This window comes from Nicotiana tomentosiformis, chromosome 12 (genome assembly GCF_000390325.3).
Source record: "Nicotiana tomentosiformis chromosome 12, ASM39032v3, whole genome shotgun sequence".
NCBI lineage: Eukaryota > Viridiplantae > Streptophyta > Magnoliopsida > Solanales > Solanaceae > Nicotiana > Nicotiana tomentosiformis.
The window spans coordinates 132,095,459-132,119,484 of record NC_090823.1 but is presented as its reverse complement, the minus strand read 5'-3'; the positions used below and the strand labels follow the sequence as shown (position 1 = coordinate 132,119,484).

The window sequence follows — 24,026 nt, the reverse complement described above, 5'->3', positions numbered from 1 at the left end:
GGCCTAAACCTAATTAAACAAAAATAAATCCAAGAGACTTTGTTTGTACGACAGCAGAAAAATAAGGCCAAATCAGAAACGAATTTGAGATTTGTTCTTAAAATATTCTCATAAATTAGTCATTAGTGACATTTGAAGCCACTCAGGTAGCATTCATACGATTCTATGATAAGATTGCAGTATCGGAGAGACACTATATTAATAAGAGAACTGCGGTTAGATACGGATTCAGAATTTGAGTCATCGATTTTAAATTCTAAAAAGGGTAACTTATTAGAATTTAAATAAATTATATGTACATATTAAGTAAATTTTTTAACACGGTTACAAAGTTATGTTGAATTTGTAACTAGAAACCCGTCTTCGCTCCTGGTTGCAACAACTAGAAATTAGTTATTTATAAATAATGGAGTACTATAGAATTTAGAATATTTCCACTTCTCCTTTAATCATTGTTGTGTACTTATTTCTCCTTTTGCAGATTCTAGAATAAGGACAATGGTCTATCTTTTTAATTCTCCACTAATAATCTGGTTCAGGCCCCATAGACTATGTTTAATTTCTAAAATTCCATGACTTGAGTCTAAGATTAGAATAACAAGCAACAATGACATTTTTATTAGTAAACATATATAGTGAAACCAATTATACACCCTCTTTAGAGATTATTATATTCATTCTACAGTAATAACTTTTTTCTCTTTATCCCTTTTTTTAATGCAATCATAATTAAGTTTATTATTAAAAGAAAACAAGATGAAGACTTGATAAAATAAGTATACAGTTAGGGCTCATTCGTTATTAGTAATAAGGAATAATTAGTCCTAAGATTAAATTTGAGATGATTTATCCACGTTTGGTTATAATAAAATCGAGAATAATTAATCCCGAAATTAATTATTCCTGGATTATAGTATTTTTTTATCCCTATAAAGGATAGAATAACTAATTCCGGGATAATTAATTATAGAATATTTTGATTACCAACCAAACAACCCCTCGTAGTATTATATTGTTAAAGCTAGGAAAAATGAAAGCACAGTTTATAGCACTCGGTATCCCCTTTTCCGCTTTTCTTTCTTTTATCTTCCTAATTCCTCGGGAAAACAAAATATATGAATCCTCTATTCCAATTGTTCATAGGCCGACTGAGAATTCGGAGGGGGCACCGTCGTATACAAATTCATGATTTAAATTCTATGGGTTTAATTTTAAAATTTTTAATATTGAACCCATTATATTTTTAAAGTTATGGGTTCATATCTACTATTTTTGCGATTTTAATGAATTTTCACATATAAATTTTTACTCCGCGTCAAAAGTTATGGATTCAATTGAACCCGCAGCCACCAAGCAACATCCGCCTCTGGGCACCGTTGTCCAATAAGACTTTGAGCAAATTATGGAGGCGGAATCAAATCAGTCTACTAAAAAGTCAAGTTGCTCTCCTCAAATCGGCAACGCAATTGTCGAAAATTTGAATCTTAGGACATCAGTCAAAAAATTAGTACACGTTATTTAAGATATATATATACAAATATGCACACATTTGTTTTTGAAGTTATGGGACCGGTAACCTCTCTACCCAAAGGATTGTTCCGCCTCTGCAGTCATAAAAGAAATTGTCCATTTAAAGAATAAAATTTAACAAGAAGCAAATTAAATGTTACAAATCCTTTCAACCCCTTAACTACAAAAAAAGAAAAATAAATTCTAAGATTGTATTACATAATTACTTCTGCATGTATATATCTCTTCACAAAGGCTAGCAAAAATATATCTCACAAAAAAGAAAAAAGAAAAATTCCTATCTTTTGGTGAATTATAATGAGTGATAACCCTAATATTTTATTTCTACACTTCAATTAACTCTAATTTTGTTTAAACCTCAGACATCATTGTTGAGTTGCTGCTGTAAAAACAACATGTCCTCAATATTCCACAAATTGTCTGAAACATCTTCTGTACCCTCCATCCATTGGCTGATAATGTTTTGCTGATTATTATCATTCACTGTCCTGAAGTCTAATGCACCATTTTGAAAGTAACCTGTGGGGCTAATCAAGAATTCTCCATAATCACTTTGATTAATAGGGTAATTATTGTAGCAACAATCAGATATGTCTGAAACTGGTGAAACTTGTGTCCCCATTGAGTTTTCTGATGAAGCTGTCACATTCGAATTCTCCTGTGTGACGCTCGTGCTTGAATTATTATTATTGTTGTTACTGTCGTTGTTGTTATTGTTGTTGTTGGTGGCAGCGGCGGAATTGGAAGAAGCTTGAATTCTTTCAACTAGCCTTGGCATCCAAAGATAACGTAGTGTATCTTTGAATTGTTTGCTATTGACATCACATTTTAGCTGTTTGGCATGCTTTTGCACTCGAGTTCTCCAGTAATTTTTTATCTCGTTGTCAGTTCTTCCCGGCAAATGTTGAGCAATTTTGGACCACCTGCACTCAAATTAAACAATATAAGATTGAGACGGATTAAAATAGAGTAATATGGACAGTAACAATTCATATAGTCAATTCCAACTTAGTTGGGATTGAATCGTAGCTATTTTTGTTTGCACTTGAAAAAATAGTACTCGCTTTGTCCCATTTTTATATAAAAGGTTCAGAGTACAAAGGCGTGGAATCGGTTGAGATATAGATTATGTAAATTTTTTAAAATAAAATTTACATATTTAAAATGATGTAAAAAGTATTATAAGTCTTAACGTACCGATTGCCCCAACGAGAATGAAGTTCAAGAATCAAGAGTTGTTCTTCAAGAGTAATATTTCCTCGTCGAACATCTGGTCGAAGATAATTAAGCCATCTCAATCTGCAGCTTTTCCCCGTTCTTTTCAAACCTGTTATTTCCATCAACATATTAATTAGCGGAATATAATTAATACTACTAATCAAATAATACCACTTTACAATTACAACTACTTTCTTTTTATAATTTCTTTTAGTGGGATTGCATGAGTTCTCGATTTTAAAAAAGATTACTTAGTACGGAAAGATATTATCAACCAAACCAAACATCAATCTTTATCTACACATGAATAATCCAACATCGCTATTGGTTAAGAACACACACAATTTAAAAAATAATAATTTAAAAATTATTTTGCACTGTCAGTGTATATATAGAAATTTACCAGCGCATCGAGCGAGGGAATTCCAACGACCTTCGCCATGAAGAGCGATATGATTTATAAGAGTGAAATCTTCTTCAACAGTCCATGAACCTCTTTTGAAGTCCATATTATCTTCATTAACATGGTGATCCATTAATATGAAATATTTTTTTCTGAAAATGGAGAAACTTATTGATTGATACAAAAAGGAATTTTGATGGATTTCTTTGTTTTATGTATAGAGAGATAGATACTTTTAGAGAGAGAAAGAGAAAGATGAGACGTAAAGAGATGTATCAATTTGTTCACAAGGAGATAAAGGAAGTGATGAGGGGTTTATATAGACACAATAGAAAGAGAGAGAAGTTTGAAAAATGGTGAGTTAAACGTGGAATAAGATGGGAAAGAAGTAGAAGAACTTGTATTTAATTAATATCCCACAGAGCCGTAATAGTGTGTTAATTAATTACACTTAATGACTTAAACTCGTTTTGACACTTTTGACTCTGTCCATATGACTATACATTTTAATATTAGTCCCACGAAAATCAATATATTTACATTTCTTTTCCCTTCTTACACCCACCAAGCAAGTTGTCATGGTTTTGCTGACTTTCTAACTTCATTTTTTCTTAGTTAGTTAATTTCCTAAAATTCCTTGCTTGAAAATGGAATAGGATGTCCACTAACATTTGAAATTGAAACTTTATGGTATTTTTTAAACTTTTACGATGAATTAGAGACATGGTTATAGTTAGCAATTAACTTTAATTAACAGCTAAAACATTTGGAGAATTTGACCCAAAAAAAAGAAGGAAAGAAAAAAGAAAGAAAACAAGATTGATGATATCTTTGTTTCTCGTTAATCTAAGAATAAATATTTATCGGCAAAATCCCAAATGCTCGGACTGAAAAATAAAATTGAAACAATTTAAGGTTGAAATAACATACCGAGTATGATGGTCGTGCTTGTCTTGGCTTGCTCTTTGGATAGGTCATGCTACTTGTTTCTTTGTGTCTTCCGCGGTTGAGATGGAGCGTTCAAACCTCATATGTAGGCGTAGCATCCCTTTCATCTTTACCCCTCCCCTTCTAAGGGGCGGAGCTAATTTATAAGTTACGGGTTCGACTGAACTCAGTTTTTTTAGTTCAAACTTTATATTTATCTTAAGAAATTCATTGAATATATATAAATTATCAATTTAGAACCCATTAACTAAAATTTTGAATTCATAACCTTCAAATTCTGGCTCCGCCCCTGCCCCTTCTCCTTTTTTTTTCATCCTCTCCCTCCCCCGATTAATTTAAAAAAATATGTTATGTCGTCAGTTAGGATTAGTATCATTGTATGTATTCATGTATCATTTGTATAACGATTTAAGATATATACACATTAACAACATAAGACTTTTTTATATTGTCAACGTATAAAATTTTAACTTTTAATTAATGTAAATACAACATGCATAGCCCTAAACTAACTAGGGTTATTGTGTTCTTCAAATCTCAACATGTCACCAACTCTCATTTCTTACATCCTACTACGTCTGAAAAGGCCAAGTTCTTCAATCGGCTATTTGTCTATAGAAATTTAGCCAACTATCGTTTGTGGTGCCTCGTTAAAGTAGATATGTGAATAGGGGCTATGCAGTTATGCTATTGAGGGCTATATAATTGATATATTAGTATAATATATAAAATAATGCCCTTCTCGAGCGTTTTCCTACGGGGAGTATTTAAATTCAGTAAATGTGTGAATCCTACTCTATGCTTAGTACCCTTCTTTTTATAAAAGCTTATTAAGTATAGACTAAGAGTCAGGGCAGAATTTGAAGTTTATGAGTTCGAAATTCTAATCTTTTTAAGTTACTGAATTCTAAATTAATAATTTATACATATTTAGTGGATTTTTAAGACAAATACATGGATTGGACAAAAGTGACTAGGTTCGGTCGAACCCAAACTCTTTGGGTTGGGGGAAATTTATGGGTTGGGGTTCTAATCTTTTTAAGTTACTGGATTCTAAATTAATAATTTATACATATTTAATGAATTTTTTAAGATAAATACATGGATTGGACCAAAGTGACTGAGTTCGATCGAATCCATACTTTTTTAAAACTTGACCAAACTCTAATTGCTGCTCAAAAGTGAATTTCAAATTAATTAGTCCAATACAAACAACTTATCACCAAAAGCACTTTTTTAAAAAGCACTTTTGAAAAAAAAAAAACTTTTCGAAATAAGCTGATTTTAGAAATTTGGCCAAACAGCCTATAAATTACATGTAAAAAGGAATATGACACATGTAGCGAATACACAACACAAATTTATTTTATGTGTATAAATATTACTTTTTGTAAAAGAATGTATTTGTACATTGCACCGATATATCTTGACATAATGCAAGGTAATTTTTAATTTAGGATAGCTTGAAGGTCCAAAACAGCCAATTACGCCCTTTTTTTTTCTAATTTGAGGAAAGTAAATTCACGTGAGTCTAAAAATACACGTGGAGGATCTATGATTAAATTAATGCAAGAATTAAATTTATTAATCAAGGATATACGTTATACATTTTAAGCCACCGGCCTCCTTTTGTTTGCATTAGTTAATAATCTATACTGTAAAATATATTTTATTTATGTTCTCTAGCTTCTTACTAATTAGCACAAGGGGTGGCTACTATAAATAGATATTCATGGACCATTTTGAGACTACAATTTTTGAAATGTTTCCATATTCATTGCACGGTTTAAGCCACCGGATTAAACAATAAACTTCTTTTATTTTATCCGTTTAGCTGTCTCTTTTTTCAATAAAGAAATAAAAAGTTAAATGGTACGGCGCACATTTTCAGAATTTATGGCTAATTAATTTAAAAGTAAAAGAGGATAAAGACATTTATGTAAGCAAATTAATCTACAAAATGAATATGTTCGTGGCATGGCAATCACGTGTTCGAGACATTAAGCTAGCGTTTGGACATAAATTTAATTGAATTATGAAAAAATAAAATTTAATTGTGTCGAAAAATAATTTTTGCAAGTTGAAGTTGTGTTTGCATTTTATTTGAAAAAACGTTAAAATTTTGTGAGTAGAAAAAATAATTTCAGCAGTTTTTGAGAACCTAAAAAATTTTGAATTTTTTATTTCTCAAAACATGATCAAATTTTATAAACAAACAATGTTTTAAAATATTTTTTGGAAAAATAAAACCAAAATTTCTGGCAAAACGAGAGCTAAAATACATGCAACTGGATGCTGACGATAGTCTAGTCTTTTTGTTAGTTACTTAGTTTGTCTCGTTTAAATTGTTATTTACTTATTTTGCTCTCATTTTATTGCTTGAGATGTCTCATGTGATAATATTTTTTATTACTCCTTGAGAAAATACCTCAACAATGCATTAGAACAAATCCTCTAATTAATTTATGCTATTTTTAATAGACAAAGATCACTTTTAGCCCGCGATTGAAATTATTTACATTCGCTAACCGTAAAAGTGTATCAAATTTATAGATTTTTTGTATTTTATATATATATATATATATATATATATATATATATATATATATATATATATATATATATATATATATTCAAATTGCTGTAATGTTATTTTTCCTTTTTAATATTGTACGCTATTGGTATAACCATTGGCAAATGCTGAATAATATTTCTCATTCATCAAATAGTCAGTTATATTCTCCTTTTTGTTATAAATAAAATTGTATTTAAGGTGAATGTCAATATTTTAGAGAGATTTTAGAGTTTGTTACGTTGTGGCTAAGCTCCTTTTTCCCTATAAATATAGGGGTGCTATTCCATTGTCATTCATCCCAAATCAATAAGAATCCTTTAGTCACGACCCAAAATCTGCATGTCGTGATGACGTCTATCTCAATAGTAGGCAAACCGATAACCTCAATAAGCCACAATTTCTTATAAGTTTGAAAATATAATATTTAAATTTAATGAAAAACCTGTCACGCCCCGAACCTGGGGGCGAGACCGGCACCTGGTGCCTCACCTATCCTCGTGTACCAACTTGCGACTAAGGGACTCTGAACATATAATGTCATACTTTGGCCATGGGCCACATTGCAAGATAATTGCGAATGCTTACTAAATATCAATATAAAGTTGGGTCGACAAGGCCGTTATAATTACTACAGCTGGCAAACCAACAAAATATACATAAAAGGCCTACAAGCCCAACATCCTGCACTAACTGACAAGATACGTCTGCAAGCCTCTACTGATGGATATACTGTGATCGGAACAGGGCGTCGACCTACTCATAGCATATATACACAAGATGTACATAAAGCTTTATCCGGCAACTCCGAAGAGCATGGAGCTTACCGATCAAGCTCAACTCGGGCAACACCTAATGAGGAGGTCTACCCGTCTGTGTGTCTGAACCTGCACGCATGAAATGCAGCACCCCCAGAAAAGGGACGTCAGTACGAAATAATGTACAGAGTATGAAAGGCAATATACTGAAAGCTGAAACTGAACTAATAATATAATAATTGAAAGTAACTGGGAGTCAAAGATAATCTCAAGATATACTCACCTACTGATAATGACTCAACTCTCTCAATAGTAAGTAAAATAGATGTCCGGCCTTATAAGGCTCGGTATATATATAACTGCTCTGCCATAGTAGGCTCGCTCATAGGCGCTCGGCCATACTAGGCTCTGTATCTCGGCCATTATGGGCTCGCTCATAGGCGCTCAGCCACAGTAGGCTCGGTATATAACTTACCATCTGATCAGAGGATGCCAAATAAGAGCTTGCCCACCGATTATAGCTCGATGGTAGGGAAAATACTGTAATACTGTATATATATAGACCCTCTACTCTCTTCAACGGAAGAAGATAATACTCAATGGAATATAAGGTCCCAATACGGGAGAATACTGTAACTTATGAGACAAGGATAGTGTATATAAATTCGGAAGTATGAACTTCTCTTTATGCATCGTTATCAAACACATGTAATAACGAGATCATGCCAAAAAGAAGGAAGGGCTTAACCTTAACATACCTGGAGTAGGGAAAAATCAATATGACATTATTGAGAAGGATTGCACCATACTCCCTTAGAATTATAAAATCCCGTTATTATTACACAGTGCAATTTCGTATGAATTCCTTTACTAATCCAAGAATTGACGTTGCTATTGCGTAGAATAATTTCGGATAAAACAATTTGCTGAAGCAAAATCACGTCAATCTATCTCACCTTGTAAAAGATTTGTATGAAATCTTGTTTGAGAATTTCCATCCGTTCCTACATGTATAAGCATCTCCATTTGTGATTTTGAAAGGCCTTTTATATAGCGTGTGGGCCCCACACTTTGTATGACTAAGTCACAAAGACTCCTCCAATCTTGCCACCTTATTAAATGATCTTAAGAGTCATGTTAGGCTTGATTTAAGCCTTCATGCTTGCTGCCACGTTAGGGAGTTAATTCCTTATCCAATAATTTCTTAATTATAAGTTAATCTCCCACTTAAAAATTTATAATTATTCAATTATTCACATAATTAGTAATTATCTCAAATTACTTAAAATACTACTTACTTTTAATATATTTTATATACCTTACTATCATGGCCATGTGGTACCTTGTATGGTACTAGTCCATAAATACCGAGTATTTTAGCTCATGTCGTATTTTATCCAAAATGTCAAACTTCGACGAAATTTATTTTCTTCGATTTGCTTACCTTCTCACCTTCACGAATTTACTCGTCACTTGTTTGAAATAGCATAATGCTTATAATCTCAAAATAATCCATCTCCCGAACTTACATCGATTAACTTACGACGAAACTTTAACGTATGAAAATTCGGGATGTAATATCTCATGTCCGAGCTTTCATCAATTTACTTATTGCGTACTTCCACGTACAAAAAAAAAATGGTGTGTAACATTATTCCCCCCTTTGGAACATTCGTCCTTGAATGTTGACTGTTGCACTTATCATTCTCATAACTCATAGCTCTTGCGAATACTTTAATATTCTCCTTGCTATTTAGGCAATTGTTCTTTGAATAAATCCAAAGGCGAGGGTATTCCCCCCTTTGGTCCTCCTTCTCATATCACGACTTTCCTCCAGCTCTTAGCCAATCTCTAGGCCTCACTTTGTGAACATATATAAAATTATGTCAAGTTGTCCCTCTAGGCGTCATTAACTTTACTACATCTAAGTAGGCCATACTATACCATAACTCTTACTTCGATTTATTGTTACCGAGGTCTGCGACCAAACTACAGGTGACTCTCGTTGTTTATCCTATATGCATAAAACTAAATCTTTTAATGCTTCCTCATTACTGTTCATCTTAAGAATGATGACCTAATCTCAGCTCATACTTTGTGACTTTTGTCCATCCATTATGATTCACCTCAATATTGATCTACAATATAGCACTGATAACTTGAAACTTCTTTCGTAATACATTACCACTAGGGCTTATGTTGCATCGAGGAATATTTGAAGTGATTTTCCTGATCTACTTAGGGGCGATATTGTACTTCAATAATCATATTTTATAGCATCCCAATGTGATTCACCTTACGTGGGTATTTTAATTCTGTACCATCCATGAAATCCTCTTCAAATCATTACTCAATCGAAGGCCCAAACGTCATCCTTCATCTAACACAATTACACCTTCATTCTACTACCAGACTAGCATTCCATCTCTTCTAAATGCTACTAGTCTTAGATTTCTTTGAGTTCATTCAGGCTATACTGAGCTTTCTATAACTTATAGAAGCCATCAGCTCTCTTGTTTTCATGGGCTTAATCTCGAGGACTCATCCGTTTCTCGTTACCTTCTCACTCGCCCTTTCTGGTCCTTACTCCTGTCTTCCTAAAATCTTGTCGCTCTATCATACTTTAGCTTGCAATCTACACATATCCATTTATACTACTCGCAACCTTTCTTCAACTTGCTTGCACCATAGATTTCCTTATATTATTCTGGAACATCAAGCGAGACATCACATCGTCTCTAACTCTTCTTTACTCTCTTGACTAGGTCTCTCGGCACCTAGAAACCATAGGCTAGAAGATATGCCATCAATGACACTGCTATCATTCCTGGATATTGAATCCCAACGCTTTTAGTCCTTTATCTGAAGTATGGATTGTTCGCAACCTTCTGCATTTGAGTATCTCGTACGTTGTTCACCTTTACCTTACTTACCTTAAAATCTCGCATCACGTCTTCTATCTCTTTCATGATCTCGATTTCATACAGGTATAATTCACGTCCATAACTTGAAACTCTATTATAATACTTACACCTCTGGTGCATACACAATTCGGTGGGAGATTCATACTGACTTCTTATGGGGCTTATACTCTTCTAACTAGCTTTATCGTAGAGCCGTTATAAAATATGGCTACTATACTATCTCTCTTGTACCTCTGATATTTAAGAGTGATTATGCAATGTTCTCAATCATGATGTCTATAATATTCTGGGTCCAATAATCAGACTCGTGATTTACTTGGTTGACGTAACTCTTTAGTTTCCTCTTCCTTCTGATCAGTCTTTATGTAGGCTTAAGATATCTTCCAATCTGCAACTCATGGTATTAGTTATTACTTTAGCCTTTCATGGGCATTATGGAATACCCATGATACAATCTTCTAACAACTCAATCCTTCGTCTATGTCCTGAGCTCAATTCTTTCTTTTAACTTATACCGGAGTCTTCTATGTCTGTATGATTGTCAACATATATGTTGTATGTATAAAACTCGAACTCTTAAGTGCGTTCATAATGTAACTAACTCTAGATTGTTGATCAAAATAATTCCTTCCGTTCCTTCCCAGCCTTTTTTTAAATGTAAGCAATTACTTTTCCTGGCCGTTCTACCACTTATTGCATGAATACTTGGCTTATCTTTAGTGCCCACATATATTGGAATTCCATACAACTCATATAATCTTGAATATCACTTCTGATTTTTACTTCCCGTCCATTAGCCACGGTAGGTGCCACTTTCTTATGGAGTGCATACAACGTTATTGTGAGACTGTTGTTATAAGATCACTTCCTCTTTAGGTCACTGAGCTTAGGTTGAAGCCTTCCTCCTTACTTCCCCAACTAGCCTTTCATTGTAGTACTTAGGGAGGACCCTCTGACTCTTGTAATGTTGCGAGCTTGTTATATTGTATATCTGAAGAAGTTTTCGATGTTCTTACTCGTCTATAAATATCCGTAGTTACATACCTCTGTGCACTTGTGCTCGTGCGGTTGCTTCTGAACTGAAGTTTTGACTGTCTTCCTAGTGGCATTCTCTTTTATTTCCGTAATACTCATACGATACCTTTAACTACCCCAACTCCTATCTGAATATTTCTCAAGGGTTCCGATGTAATATCTGCAAAACTGAATTCCCCATGTTGGGGTTCACTATGTTCATCTTGCATAATCTGCCGATTTGTCGGTAACCTCTTGTCTAGCCATGACTAGGCTCTTCCTGAATCAACTACTAATTACTCGTTGACCCATTCTTATATCAATATCCCGCAAAATCTTTCTTGGTTTATTTCCTTTGTCTTAACTTACCTCTCACACTGGCTACTTATTTATCAATAACATCCCAGGCAGGAACCCTTACTTCCTTTCCGTGACGTCGTGTTTGCATAATGTTCTAGAATCGTAGCATATCTGTAGGATTTGAATAAGTGCAATTTCATCCCTTTCTCATTTTTATCGCATTCTTTCTTTACTATTCCATACCGGTTTCTATCACTCTGGGGTTTAACTTTACGTTTTGGTAATCACGTTAGAGTCACGAATTTATTTCTCGAAATAAGGATATGACTTTATGTCTTATACTTTTTTGTTGTCTTAAGGCCTATCACCTATCGTCTCTTCCTTCACATGACTATGGACCTTGTAATACTGTCATCTTTTTTATCTACTGTTGTTATCCATGTATCACATCTTACTCATAATGCTTCCTTATCTCTCTTATCATTTCCCTGCTAATATTTCTGCCTATCCCTTTCTTGTGAAAACTTCAACAAGACATTCTTTTGCTTTTAGTTCCACTTGCTCCATCTACTGGCTCTTCGGGTTGCCTAACATTCTTTTTCTACTAGGGACGGGAGCCACACTAAGGTAATATTTAGCCCTTCAAGGCTTCCAGTGCCTATCTTAGCTGTACTATTTTAGACTATACCCTCTGGGTGTCTTACAAGGAGATCTATTAGCACATTTGCAATATCCTTCGGAAATTTCACTTAACGCAAACAATCCATTCACCATTTTGGGTTACTCTTACCCCAGCCGGATCTTGATATCATGTCCTTCTCTTAAACTACACCTATTAGCTTCCATATGGCATAACTGAGATGGGTGTGGCTGATTATACATACCTCCGTTACAGTTGAAGATAACTCAAAATGCTTATATTTCTCTTCATGAATGGTAAATAATGATAATCTTCATTGGCTGGGTACCTCGTACCCTCCTTCATCTTTCTTCTTTTACTTGCTAAAACTTGTATCTATCTTCTGAATCTCTCATTGCCTTTCACCATAGGGGTGGATAGATATTCTTGCTTTGAGGCTCCTTATCAAGAAGCTTACATGTCTTAGTACATACACGTTCTGCTGAAGACCTCACATTTATCCATCATAGGAATGATGCAAACTCGAGTTCCTCTAACTGAACTCTTCCCTAGCTGTATCTCTTACCAACTATCTTTCTGGATATCGGTATCGTTGTATTACGAATATAATAGAATTTAGGAATTTGAATTCTTATAAGTGAGCTCTACCACACGATCTAGAGTAAGAAAACAAGAGTGACAATCCTAAATGCCCTATAGTCTCCTGTTTATAAGTGAGGTGCACAACACACCCATAAACAAGACTCTACTAGACACGGCTTGTAGACTCCCTAGGACAGAACTTCTCTGATACCACTTTTGTCACGCCCCGAACCTGGGGGAGAGACCGGCACCCGGTGCCTCACCTATTCTCGCGTACCAACTTGCGACTAAGGGACTCTGAACATATAATGTCATACTTTGTTCATGGGCCACATTGCAAGATAATTGCGAATGCTTACTAAACATCAATATAAAGCTGGGTCGACATGGCCGTTATAATTACTACAGCTGGCAAACCAACAAAATATACATAAAAGGCCTACAAGCCCAACCTACTCCACTAACTGACAGGATACGTCTACAAGCCTCTACTGATGGATATACTGTGATCGGAACAGGGGCCCGACTTAATCATAGCATATATACATATATACACAAGATGTACATAAAGCTCTAGACCCGGCAACTCCAAAGAGCATGGAGCTTACCGATCAAGCTAAACTAGGGCAACACCTAATGAGGAGGTCTACCCGTATGTTTGTTTGACCCTGCACGCATAAAATGCAGCGCACCCAGAAAAGGGACGTTAGCACAAAATAATATACCGAGTATGTAAGGAAATATACTGAAAGCTCAAACTGAACTGATAATATAATAACTGAAAGTAACTGGGAGTCAAAGATAATCTCAAGATATACTCACCTACTGATAATGACTCAACTCTCTCAATATAGTAAGTAAAATAGTTGTCCGGGCTTATAAGGCTCGGTATATATATAATTGTTCTGCCATAGTAGGCTCGCTCATAGGCGCTCGAAAATACTAGGCTCTATATCTCGATCATTCTGGGCTCGCTCATAGGCGCTCGGCCACAGTATGCTCGGTATATAACTTACCATCAGATCAAAGGATGCCCAATAAGGGTCTGCCCACCGATTATAGCTCGATGGTGGGGAAAATACTATAATACTGTATATATATAGACCCTCTGCTCTCTTGAACGAAAGAAGACAATACTCAATGGAATATAAGGTCCTGATACGGGAGAATACCGTATCTTATGAGACTAGGATAGTGTATATAATTTCGGGAGTATCAACTTCTCCTTATGCCTCATTATCAAACACATGTAATTACGAGATCATGCCAAAATAAATCAAGGGCTTAACCTTAACATACCTGGAGTAGAAAAAAATTCGTATGATATTCTTGAGAAGGATTGCACCGTACTCTCTTAGAATTGCAAAATCCCGTTGTTATTACACAATGCAATTTCGTATGAATTCCTTTACTAATCCAAGAACTGCCGTTGCTATTGCTTAGAATAATTTCAGATAAAAATATTTGCTGAAGCAAAATCAAGTCAATCTATCTCACCTTGTAAAAGATTTGTATGAAATCTTGTTTGAGAATTTCCATCCGTTCCTACATGTATAAGTATCTCAATTTATGATTTTGAAAGGCCTTTTATATAATGTGTGGGGCCCACACTTTGTATGACTAAGTCACAAAGACTCCTCCAATCTTGCCACCTTATTAAATGATCTTAAGAGTCATGTTATGCTTGATTTAAGCCTTCATGCTTGCTGCCACGTTAGGGAATTAATTCCTTATCCAATAATTTCTTAATTATAAGTTAATCTCCCACTTAAAAATTCATAATTATCAAATTATTCACATAATTAGGAATTATCTCAAATTACTTAAAATACTACTCACTTTTAATTCACTTTATACACCTTAATATCATGGCCATATGGTTCCTTATATGGTACTAGTCCATAAATACCGGGTATTTTAGCTCGTGTCGTATTTTATCCAAAATGTCAAACTTCGACGAAATTCATTTTTCTCGATTTACTTACCCTCTCACCTTCACGAATTTACTCGTTACTTGTTTGAAATAGCATAATGCTTATAATCTCAAAATAATCCCTTTCCCGAACTTACATCGATTAACTTGCGACGAAACTTTAACGTATGAGCACAAACAACGAGTACATGAGTATCTAAATGATAACATGAGCATCTAAATGATAACATAATGTGACTAATACATACAATGTCTGGAAATGTAGAACAATACAAACAACTGAATGGAAAGAGAGTCAAGGTCTGCGGACACCAATCAGTTACCTCGATAGTCTCCAACAGATAATATTCCAAAAACTAGCAACCACAGTATCCGAAAGTACCTGGATCTGCACACGAAGTACAAAGTGTAGTATGAATACAACCAACCCTATGTACTCAATAAGTAATAAGACTAAACTTTGGGCTGAATGTAGTGACGAGCTCCACAAGTACAGTCTAATATAGAAATAACAGTACAGAAATTTAGGCATGCTTTCAAGTTCACAATTAAACTCAGTAAAAATAAACCAGATCAATTCTAAATGATATGAGGAATATGACATCTCTATAACTACAAGCCAATGTACATGTTGTATGTGATGCACTATAGTGGAAATATCGTATACTCACAATCTCAAAATACTTAATCACTCAGTACTGTATATGGCCAATCCAGCCTAGGGAAGATCCATCTCGTATATATACACATCAACTGACAGTCAGTCAATCAATACTGTATAAGGTCAATCCAGTCCAAGGGAAGATCCATCCCCAAATATAAATGATTCGGACAAGATCTATGTTCAGGGAAGATCCATCCTTCAATTTAAATGAATTGTGCTCACTGTGGGGGGGGGCACTGTGGGGGGTGCAGATTCCGGAGGGGCTCCTTCAGCCCAAGCGCTATAACAGCCAGATCCAGGCTTGCTAACAAAAATAAACATGATCACCTAATTGTCTAGTTAACGAATATATATATTATCGTTATTCATGGATGAGTTTGGGTAGAAGGAAATTTAACAGGCTTGCTCGGTCGGGTTCACTTGGTTGAACGCCGGTCGCGCTCCCCGATTATGGGGCGTGACACTAATGAAAACTAACAATTTCCAACTTCTACATTCGATGCTGAAACCTATCAAATCAATTTTGATTGACCTCAAATTTTGCACATAAGTCATAAATGACATAACACACCTATTCCAATTTCCAGAATCAGATTTCGAACCCGATATCAAAAAGTCAACTCCCAGGTCAAACTTCCAACTTAAATTTTCTATTTTTGCCATTTCAAACTTAATTTAACTATGAATTTCCAAATAGTTTTTCGGACACACTAATAAGTCCAAAATAGCCATACAGAGCTATTGGAATCATCAAAACTCTATTCTGGGGTCGTTTACACATAAGTCAATATCCGGTCAACCTTTTCAACTTAAGTTTTCATCCTTAAGACTAGGTGTCTCAATTCATTCCAAAACCTCAATGGACCTGAACCAATTACCTCAACAAGTCATATAACAACTGTAAAAAAAACAAAATAAGCAGTAAATGGGGGAACAAGGCTGTAATACTCAAAACGACTAGTCGAGTCGTTACATTCTCCCTCTCTTAAACAAATGTTCGTCCTCGAACAGGTTTAGAATTATATATAGAGTCTCAAATAGGTGTGGATATTTGCTCCGCATCTCCCGCTCAGTCTCCCAGGTAGCCTCTCCGACTGGATGGACTCTCCACTGCACTTTCATTGAAGCTATGTTATTTGATCTCAACTATCGAACTTGCAGGTCCAAAATAGCCACCGGCTCCACGTCATAAGTCAAATTACCATACAACTACACTGTACTGAAATCCAAAACACGAGACGGATATCTGATATACTTCCGGAGCATGGATACGTGAAATACTTGATGAACACCCGATAGACTAGGCGGCAATGTAAGTTCATAAGCCACCTCTCCACTCTTCTTAAGTATTTCAAAAGGCCCAATATACCTAGGACTCAACTTGCCATTCTTCCCGAATCTCATAACACCCTTCATAGGTGAAACTCAGAGTAGTACCTTCTCTCCTACTATGTAAGCAACAACGTGAACCTTCCAATCGGCATAACTCTTCTGCCTAGACTGCGCCGTGCGAAGTCGATCCTGAATCAATTTAACCTATTCCAAAGCATCCTGAACTAAATTAGTACCTAATAACCTAGCCTCACCCGACTAAAACTAACCCACTAGAGACCGACACTGTCTCCCATACAAAGCCTCATACGGAGCCATCTAAATGCTCGATTAGTAGTTGTTGTTGTAGGCAAACTCTGCAAGCGGCAGAAACTGATCCCAAGAATCCCCGAAATCGATAACACAAGCACATATCATATCTTCCAATATCTGAATAGTACGCTTCGACTGGCCGTCCGTCTGAGGGTGAAATACTGTACTCAACTGAACCTGTGTGCCTAACTCTCGTTGCACTAGTCTCCAAACCTGTGATGTAAACTATGTGCCCCGATCCAAAATGATGGACACTGGCACACCGTGAAGGCGAACAATTTCGTGGACATAAATCTCAGCCAACCGCTCCGAATAATATCTACTACCAACTAGAATAAAATGCGCGGACTTGGTCAACCGATCCACAATCATCCAAATAGTATCAAACTCTCTCAAAGTCCGTGGGAGTCCAACTATGAAGTCCATGGTAATACGCTCCCACTTCCACTCCGGAATTTCAAGTCTTTGAAGCAATCCGTCCGTTCTCTGATGCTCGTATTTCACCAGCTGACAATTTAAACACCGAGCTACAAACCCCACTATATCTTTCTTCATCCTTTTCCATCAATAATGCTGCATCAAGTACTGGTACATCTTAGCGGCACCCGGATGAATGGAATACCGCAAACTGTGGGCTTCTTCAAGAATCAACTCACGTAGACTATCTATATTTGGTACACAAATCCGACCCTACATCCTCAACAACACATCATTCCCAATAGTAACATCTTTGGCATCACTGTGCTGAACTGTGTCCTTTAGGACAAGCAAATGGGGATGATCATACGGGCGGTCTCTGATACGGTCATATAAAGAAGACCAAGAAACCACACAAGCTAGAACCCAACTGGGCTCCGAAACATCTAATCTCACGAACTGGTTGGCCAAGGCCTGAACATCAACTACAAGAGGACTCTCACCAACAGGAATGAATGCAAGACTACCCATAATCACCATCTTTCTACTCAGGGCATTGGCCACCACATTGGCCTTCTCGAAATGAAACAGAATAGTAATATCATAGTACTTTAGCAGCTCCAACCACTTCCGCTGTCTCAAATTTAGATCTTTTTGGTTGAACAAGTACTGAAGACTATGATGATCTGAAAATACCTCAAAAGATACACCATAGAGATAGTGTCTCCAAATCTTTAGTACATGAACAATAGCTGTCAACTCTAAATCATGAAGATGGTAGTTCTTTTCATGTGGCTTCAACTGGCGCGAAGCATAAGCATAAGCAATAATTTTACCCTCCTGCATTAAGACACACCCAATACCAATCCAAGAAGCATCACAATACATTGTATAAGAGCCTGAAGCTGAAGGCAAAACTAGAACTAGAGTTGTGGTCAAGGCAGTCTTGAGTTCTGAAAGCTCTATTCACACTCATTCGACCACCTGAATGGAGCAACTTTCTGGGTCAATTTGGTCAAGGGAGATGCAATAGATGAAAATCCCTCCACAAAGCATTGATAATACCTAGCCAAGCCGAGAAAGCTCTAAATCTCAGTAGCTGAAGATGTCCTGGGCCAACTCTGAACTGCCTTTATCTTCTTCGGATCCACCTTAATTCCATCACTGGATGTGTCCCAAGAATGCCACTGAGGTAAGCCAGAACTCACACTTAGAGAATTTGGCATAAAGTTTCTCCTTCCTTAGCCTTTGTAGTACAATACTCAAATAGTGTGCATGTTCCTCTTGGCTATGTAAGTACACCAAGATATCATCAATAAATACTATAACAAACAAATCAAGATACGGCCGAAATACAATATTCGTCAGGTGCATAAATGTTGTTGGGGCGTTGGTCAGCCCAAAAGACATAACGAGAATTCATAGTGACCATAACGGATCCTGAACTTCATCTTTAGAATATCCAAATCCTGAATTTTCAAATGGTGATACCCAGATCTCAAATCTATTTTGGTGAACACCATCGCTCCCTGAAGCTGGTCAAATCAATCATCAATACGTGGCAAAGGATACTTGTTTTTATTGTAACTTTGTTCAATTGCCAGTAGTCGATGCACATCCGTATAGTACCATCTTTATTTTTCACAAATAGAACTGGTGCACCCCAAGGTGACACATTAGGCCTAATAAACACTTTATCAAAAAGTTCCTGAAATTGCTCTTTCAATTATTTCAACTCAGCTTGTTCCATACGATACAGAGGAATAGAAATGGGATGAGTGCCCGACACTAAGTCAATATCGAAATCAATATCCTTATCAGGTGGCATACCCGACAGGTCTACAGGAAATACATCTGGAAAGTCTCGCACTACCGGTACAGAATCAATAGTAGGAGTGTCTGCATCAACATCTCTCACAAAGGCCAAATATGACAGACACCCCTTCCCAATCATCCGTTGGTCCTTCTAGTAAGAAATTACCCTGCTGGGAACATAACCTAGAAAACCTCTCCAACGTCACGGTTTTTGCGTGACATTCCAGAATAGCATGACATGGAGACAACCAATCCATACCCAAGATTACATCAAAATCAACCATACAAAGCAATAAAAGATCAACTCTAGTCTCCAGTGCCCCAATAGTTACTATACATGACAGATACACACGATCCACAATAATAATATCACCCACCAACGTAGATACACAAGCAGGTAAAACTAAGGACTCGCGGGGCATATCCAGATATCGAGCAAAATATGATGATATATACGAATATGTGGAATCAGGGTCAAATAATATAGAAGCTTCCCTATGGCACATTGAGACAATACATGTGATCACTGCATCTGAAGCAACAACAACTGTCATGGCAGAAATATCATAGAATCGAGCATGACCGCCACACGATCGGCCTCCCCCTCTTTGGGCGAACCCTAGCTAACTGAGCCCCACCCTGAGCTGGTTGGGCGCATGGTGAAGTAACTCGTGCTGAAGTTGTAGTTTGACTCCTCTGTTGAGCTGAACATCCTGTAGGTAGGGGGCTATATCCCTTTATACGACCCAAATCTCCATACTCAAAGCAACCATTCTATGAAATGTCGGCAAGTACTGAGGTATACCTCGAGAACCGGAATAACTTCCAAAAGAACCTGGTACATATGAACCCTGAACTGATGGTGCATGAGACGAACTCTGGGCTGGAAGTGCACTAAAAGAAGATTAACTCGGTCGAGCACTATATGAACCATGGCTAGCTGATGTACAACGATGAGCTAGACGAGCCATCTGAGCGGGTCTATAAGGTCTACCCCTAATGTGATAGGGTTGTCCCCCAGAATGAACACCACTAGAATTACCCGGACCACGAGTCCTATTGGCCTCTCTCTCCTCACGCTCTTGAGTACGGACCATTTCTAGCCATTGAGCACTATCAACCACCTCATTGAATTTAGCACCAGCTATATTCCCCAGAGTCATAACAAAATGGAACTGATGGTTGGGGCGATTAATGAACCTCTTGATCTTCTCCCTCTCAGTGGGAACCAACCAAACTGCATGACGAGCCAATTCTAAAAACCGCATCTCATACTGGGTCACGGACATGTCCTCCTGACGTAAATACTCGAACTGCCTGTGTAGTTCCTATCTGCGGGTCTGTGGCACAAATATATTCAGAAATAATATGGAGAATTCTTGCTAGGAAAGTGGTGTTTCACCAACCGGTCTGCTCCTCTCATAAGTCTCCCACCATCTAAAGCCTACTCCGGTCAATGAGACCCCATTGGTATTCAGAATACCCATTGTATGAAGCATCCGTTGGCATCTGTCCAAGAAATCCTGAGCATCCTCTGACTCAGTTCCACTGTAAATTCGAGGATGAAGTCTCCCAAGCCTCTCTAGTATCTTCCGCTCCTCATCATTCATAATAGGACCCACTTGGGCCTGAGCAGCTGTAACCAGCTGGAGTACGGGCGATAGGGGTATGAGTACCTCCCCCGGCCTGAGAAGTGGCTGGTGCGGCCTGGGCCGAAACCACCTGAGCAAGGCCAGTGCAAACACTCAATATCTGTGCTAGATCCTCCTGAAGGCCTGGAATCACAATAGGCATAGCTGGTGCCTGAGCTGGCCCTGCCGGCTCAACTATATCTAGAACCTACTCCTCAGCTGGAATAACTAGTGGTTCTACCGGTGCTGCTCTAACTGTTGTGCGAGCTTCACCTCGACCTCTACTACAACCCCGACCTCTCGTGGCCCTAACTGGTGGGATCGGTAGCTGACTGTCTGATCCGGTAGTACTTGTCCTCACCATCTGTGAGAGGATAGAATAGCAAAAATTTAGTTTTCGGAATCAACAAATTCGCACGACAAAATATAAGAAAGTGAATTTTTCTTAAGGGTTCGGCAACCCCTCGAAGATAAGTACAGACGTCTCCGTACCGATCCGCAAGACTCTACTAAACCCGCTCATGACTCGTTAGACCTTTGTAACCAAGGCTCTGATATCAACTTATCATGACCCAAAATCCGCATGTTCTGATGGTGTCTATATCAATACTAGACAGGCCGACAACCTCAATAAGCCAAAATTTTTTATAAGTTTGAAAACATAATATTTAAATTTTATAGAAAAACCTCACACATACTGATATAAATACACACCCAAAACCCAATGTCACTGGGTACATGGGCATCTAAATAAGACTAAACTTTGGGCTGAAAGTAGTGACGAGCTCCACAAGTATAGTCTAATATAGAAATAACAGTATAGAAATTTAGGCATGCTTTCAAGTTCACAGTTAAACTCAGTAAAAATAAACTAGATCAATTCTAAATGATATGAGGAATATGACATCTCTATAACTACAAGCCAATGTACATGCTGTATGTGATGCACCTCAGTGGAAATATCGTGTACTCATAATCTCAAAATACTCAATCACTCAGTACTGTATATGGCCAATCCAGCCCAGGGAAGATCCATCCAGTATATATACACATCAACTGACAATCAGCCAATCAGTACTGTATAAGGCCAATTTCAGTCGAGGGGAAAATCCATCCCCAAATATAAATAATTTGGACAAGATCCATGTCTAGGTAATATCCATCCCTTAATATAAATGAACCGCGCTCACTGTGGGGGTGCAGACTCCGGAGGGGCTCCTTCAGTAGAAGCGCTAGAATAGTTAGATCCAGGCATAAATAAATAAAATGTGCTGCGGCGTGTAGCCCGGTCCCATATAATATCACTCAAAATCTCAAGTCTCTCGGGCTCTCAATGACATGAAAATCAACCCGACATGATGATATGATGTATCAATGAATGACAACAGAGACTGAGATATGATATGCAAATGTTGGATGTGACTGAGTACAAACATTATAATTCAAATAAAAATTCAACAGCAAGATGACCCTATGGGTCCCAAAATATCGGCACGTAGCCTAAACATGATCTTTAACATAAGTCTCAACTCAATTTCCTCTAACAAATGTAGGATATGTGGATAATTACATAATTCTTTAATTATACAACTCCACAGAATTTATATATGTCATAATTTTATATGGTGCATACCCACACGCCCATCACCTAGCATGTGTGTTACCTTCATACAATTCACACAACACGTAATTCAGAGATTTATACCATCAGAACCAAGTTTAGAAGTGTTACTTACCTCAAAACCTTATAATTCTTTATTCCAATATGTCTTTGCCTCGCGAATTGACCTCTGAACGCCTTGAATCTAGTCACAATTAATTTGGTACAGTCAACACAAATTATAGGAATTCATTCCATATGAAAATACTAATTTTCCAATAAAATTCAAAATTTTCACTCAAAAATCGCAGTGTGTCCCACGTCTCGGAACCCGATAAAAGTTATAAAATATGAACGCACATTCAACCACGAGTCCAACCATACCAAATTTACCAAATTCCGACATCAATTCCCAACTTAAAACATGATCAAATTTCATAAACAAATAATATTTTCAATTTTTTTTGGAAAAATAAAACCAAAATCTATGGCCAAACGGGAGCTAAAATACATGCAATTGGATGCTGACGATAGTATAGTTTTTTTGTTAGTTACTCAGTTTGTCTCGTTTAAATTATTATTTACTTATTTTGCTCTCATTTTATTGCTTGAGATGTCTCATGTGATAATATCATTTTTTATTACTCCTTGAGAAAATACCTCAACAATGCATTAAAACAACTCCTCTAATTAATTTATGCTATTTTTAATAGGCAAAGACCACTTTTAGCTCACAGCTAAAATTATTTATATATGGTAGCCGTAAAAGTATATAAAAATTATATATTTTTTTGTATTATATATATATATATATATATATATATATATATATATATATATATATATATATATTTTGATAGCGGCTATTCAATGTTATTTTTCCTTTTTAATATTGTATGCGATTGGTACCATTGGCAAATGCTGAATAGCATTTCTCATTGATCAAATAGTTAGTTATATTCTCCATATTCTCCTTCTTGATATAAATAGAATTGTATTTAAGGTGAATGTCGATATTTTAGAGAGATTTTAGGGTTTTTTACTTTGTGGCTAAGTCACTTTTTCCCTATAAATATAGGGGTGCTATTTATTTGTAATTCATCCCAAATCAATAATAATCCTCTTGTCACGACCCAAAATCCGCATGTCGTGATTGAGCCTAGCTCAATACTAGGCAAGCTGACAACTTCAATAAACCACAATTTCTTATAAGTTTGAAAATATTATATTTGAATTTAATAGAAAAACCCCACACATACTGATAAAATTATACTCCCAAAACCCAGTGTCACTGAGTACATGAGGATCTAAATGATAACATAGTCTGACTAATATATACAATGTCTGGAAATGTAGAACAGTATAAACAACTGAAAGGAAAGAGAATCAAGGTCTGCAGATGTCAAGCAGCTACCTCGATAGTCTCTAATAAA

General features: G+C 36.5%; 1 protein-coding gene across 1 annotated transcript; it reads right to left on the bottom strand.

Moving 5' to 3' along the window:
* Window positions 1-1,605: 1,605 nt before the first annotated feature.
* Window positions 1,606-3,439, bottom strand: LOC104112483 (transcription factor MYB108-like). The gene is made up of 3 exons (XM_070191939.1): window positions 3,152-3,439; window positions 2,728-2,857; window positions 1,606-2,453 (listed from the first exon to the last, which is right to left on the bottom strand). Exons 1-3 carry the CDS (start codon window positions 3,282-3,284, stop codon window positions 1,889-1,891), a joined length of 828 nt encoding a protein of 275 aa, XP_070048040.1. The 5' UTR covers window positions 3,285-3,439; the 3' UTR covers window positions 1,606-1,888.
* Between the last annotated feature and the right edge of the window lie 20,587 nt (window positions 3,440-24,026).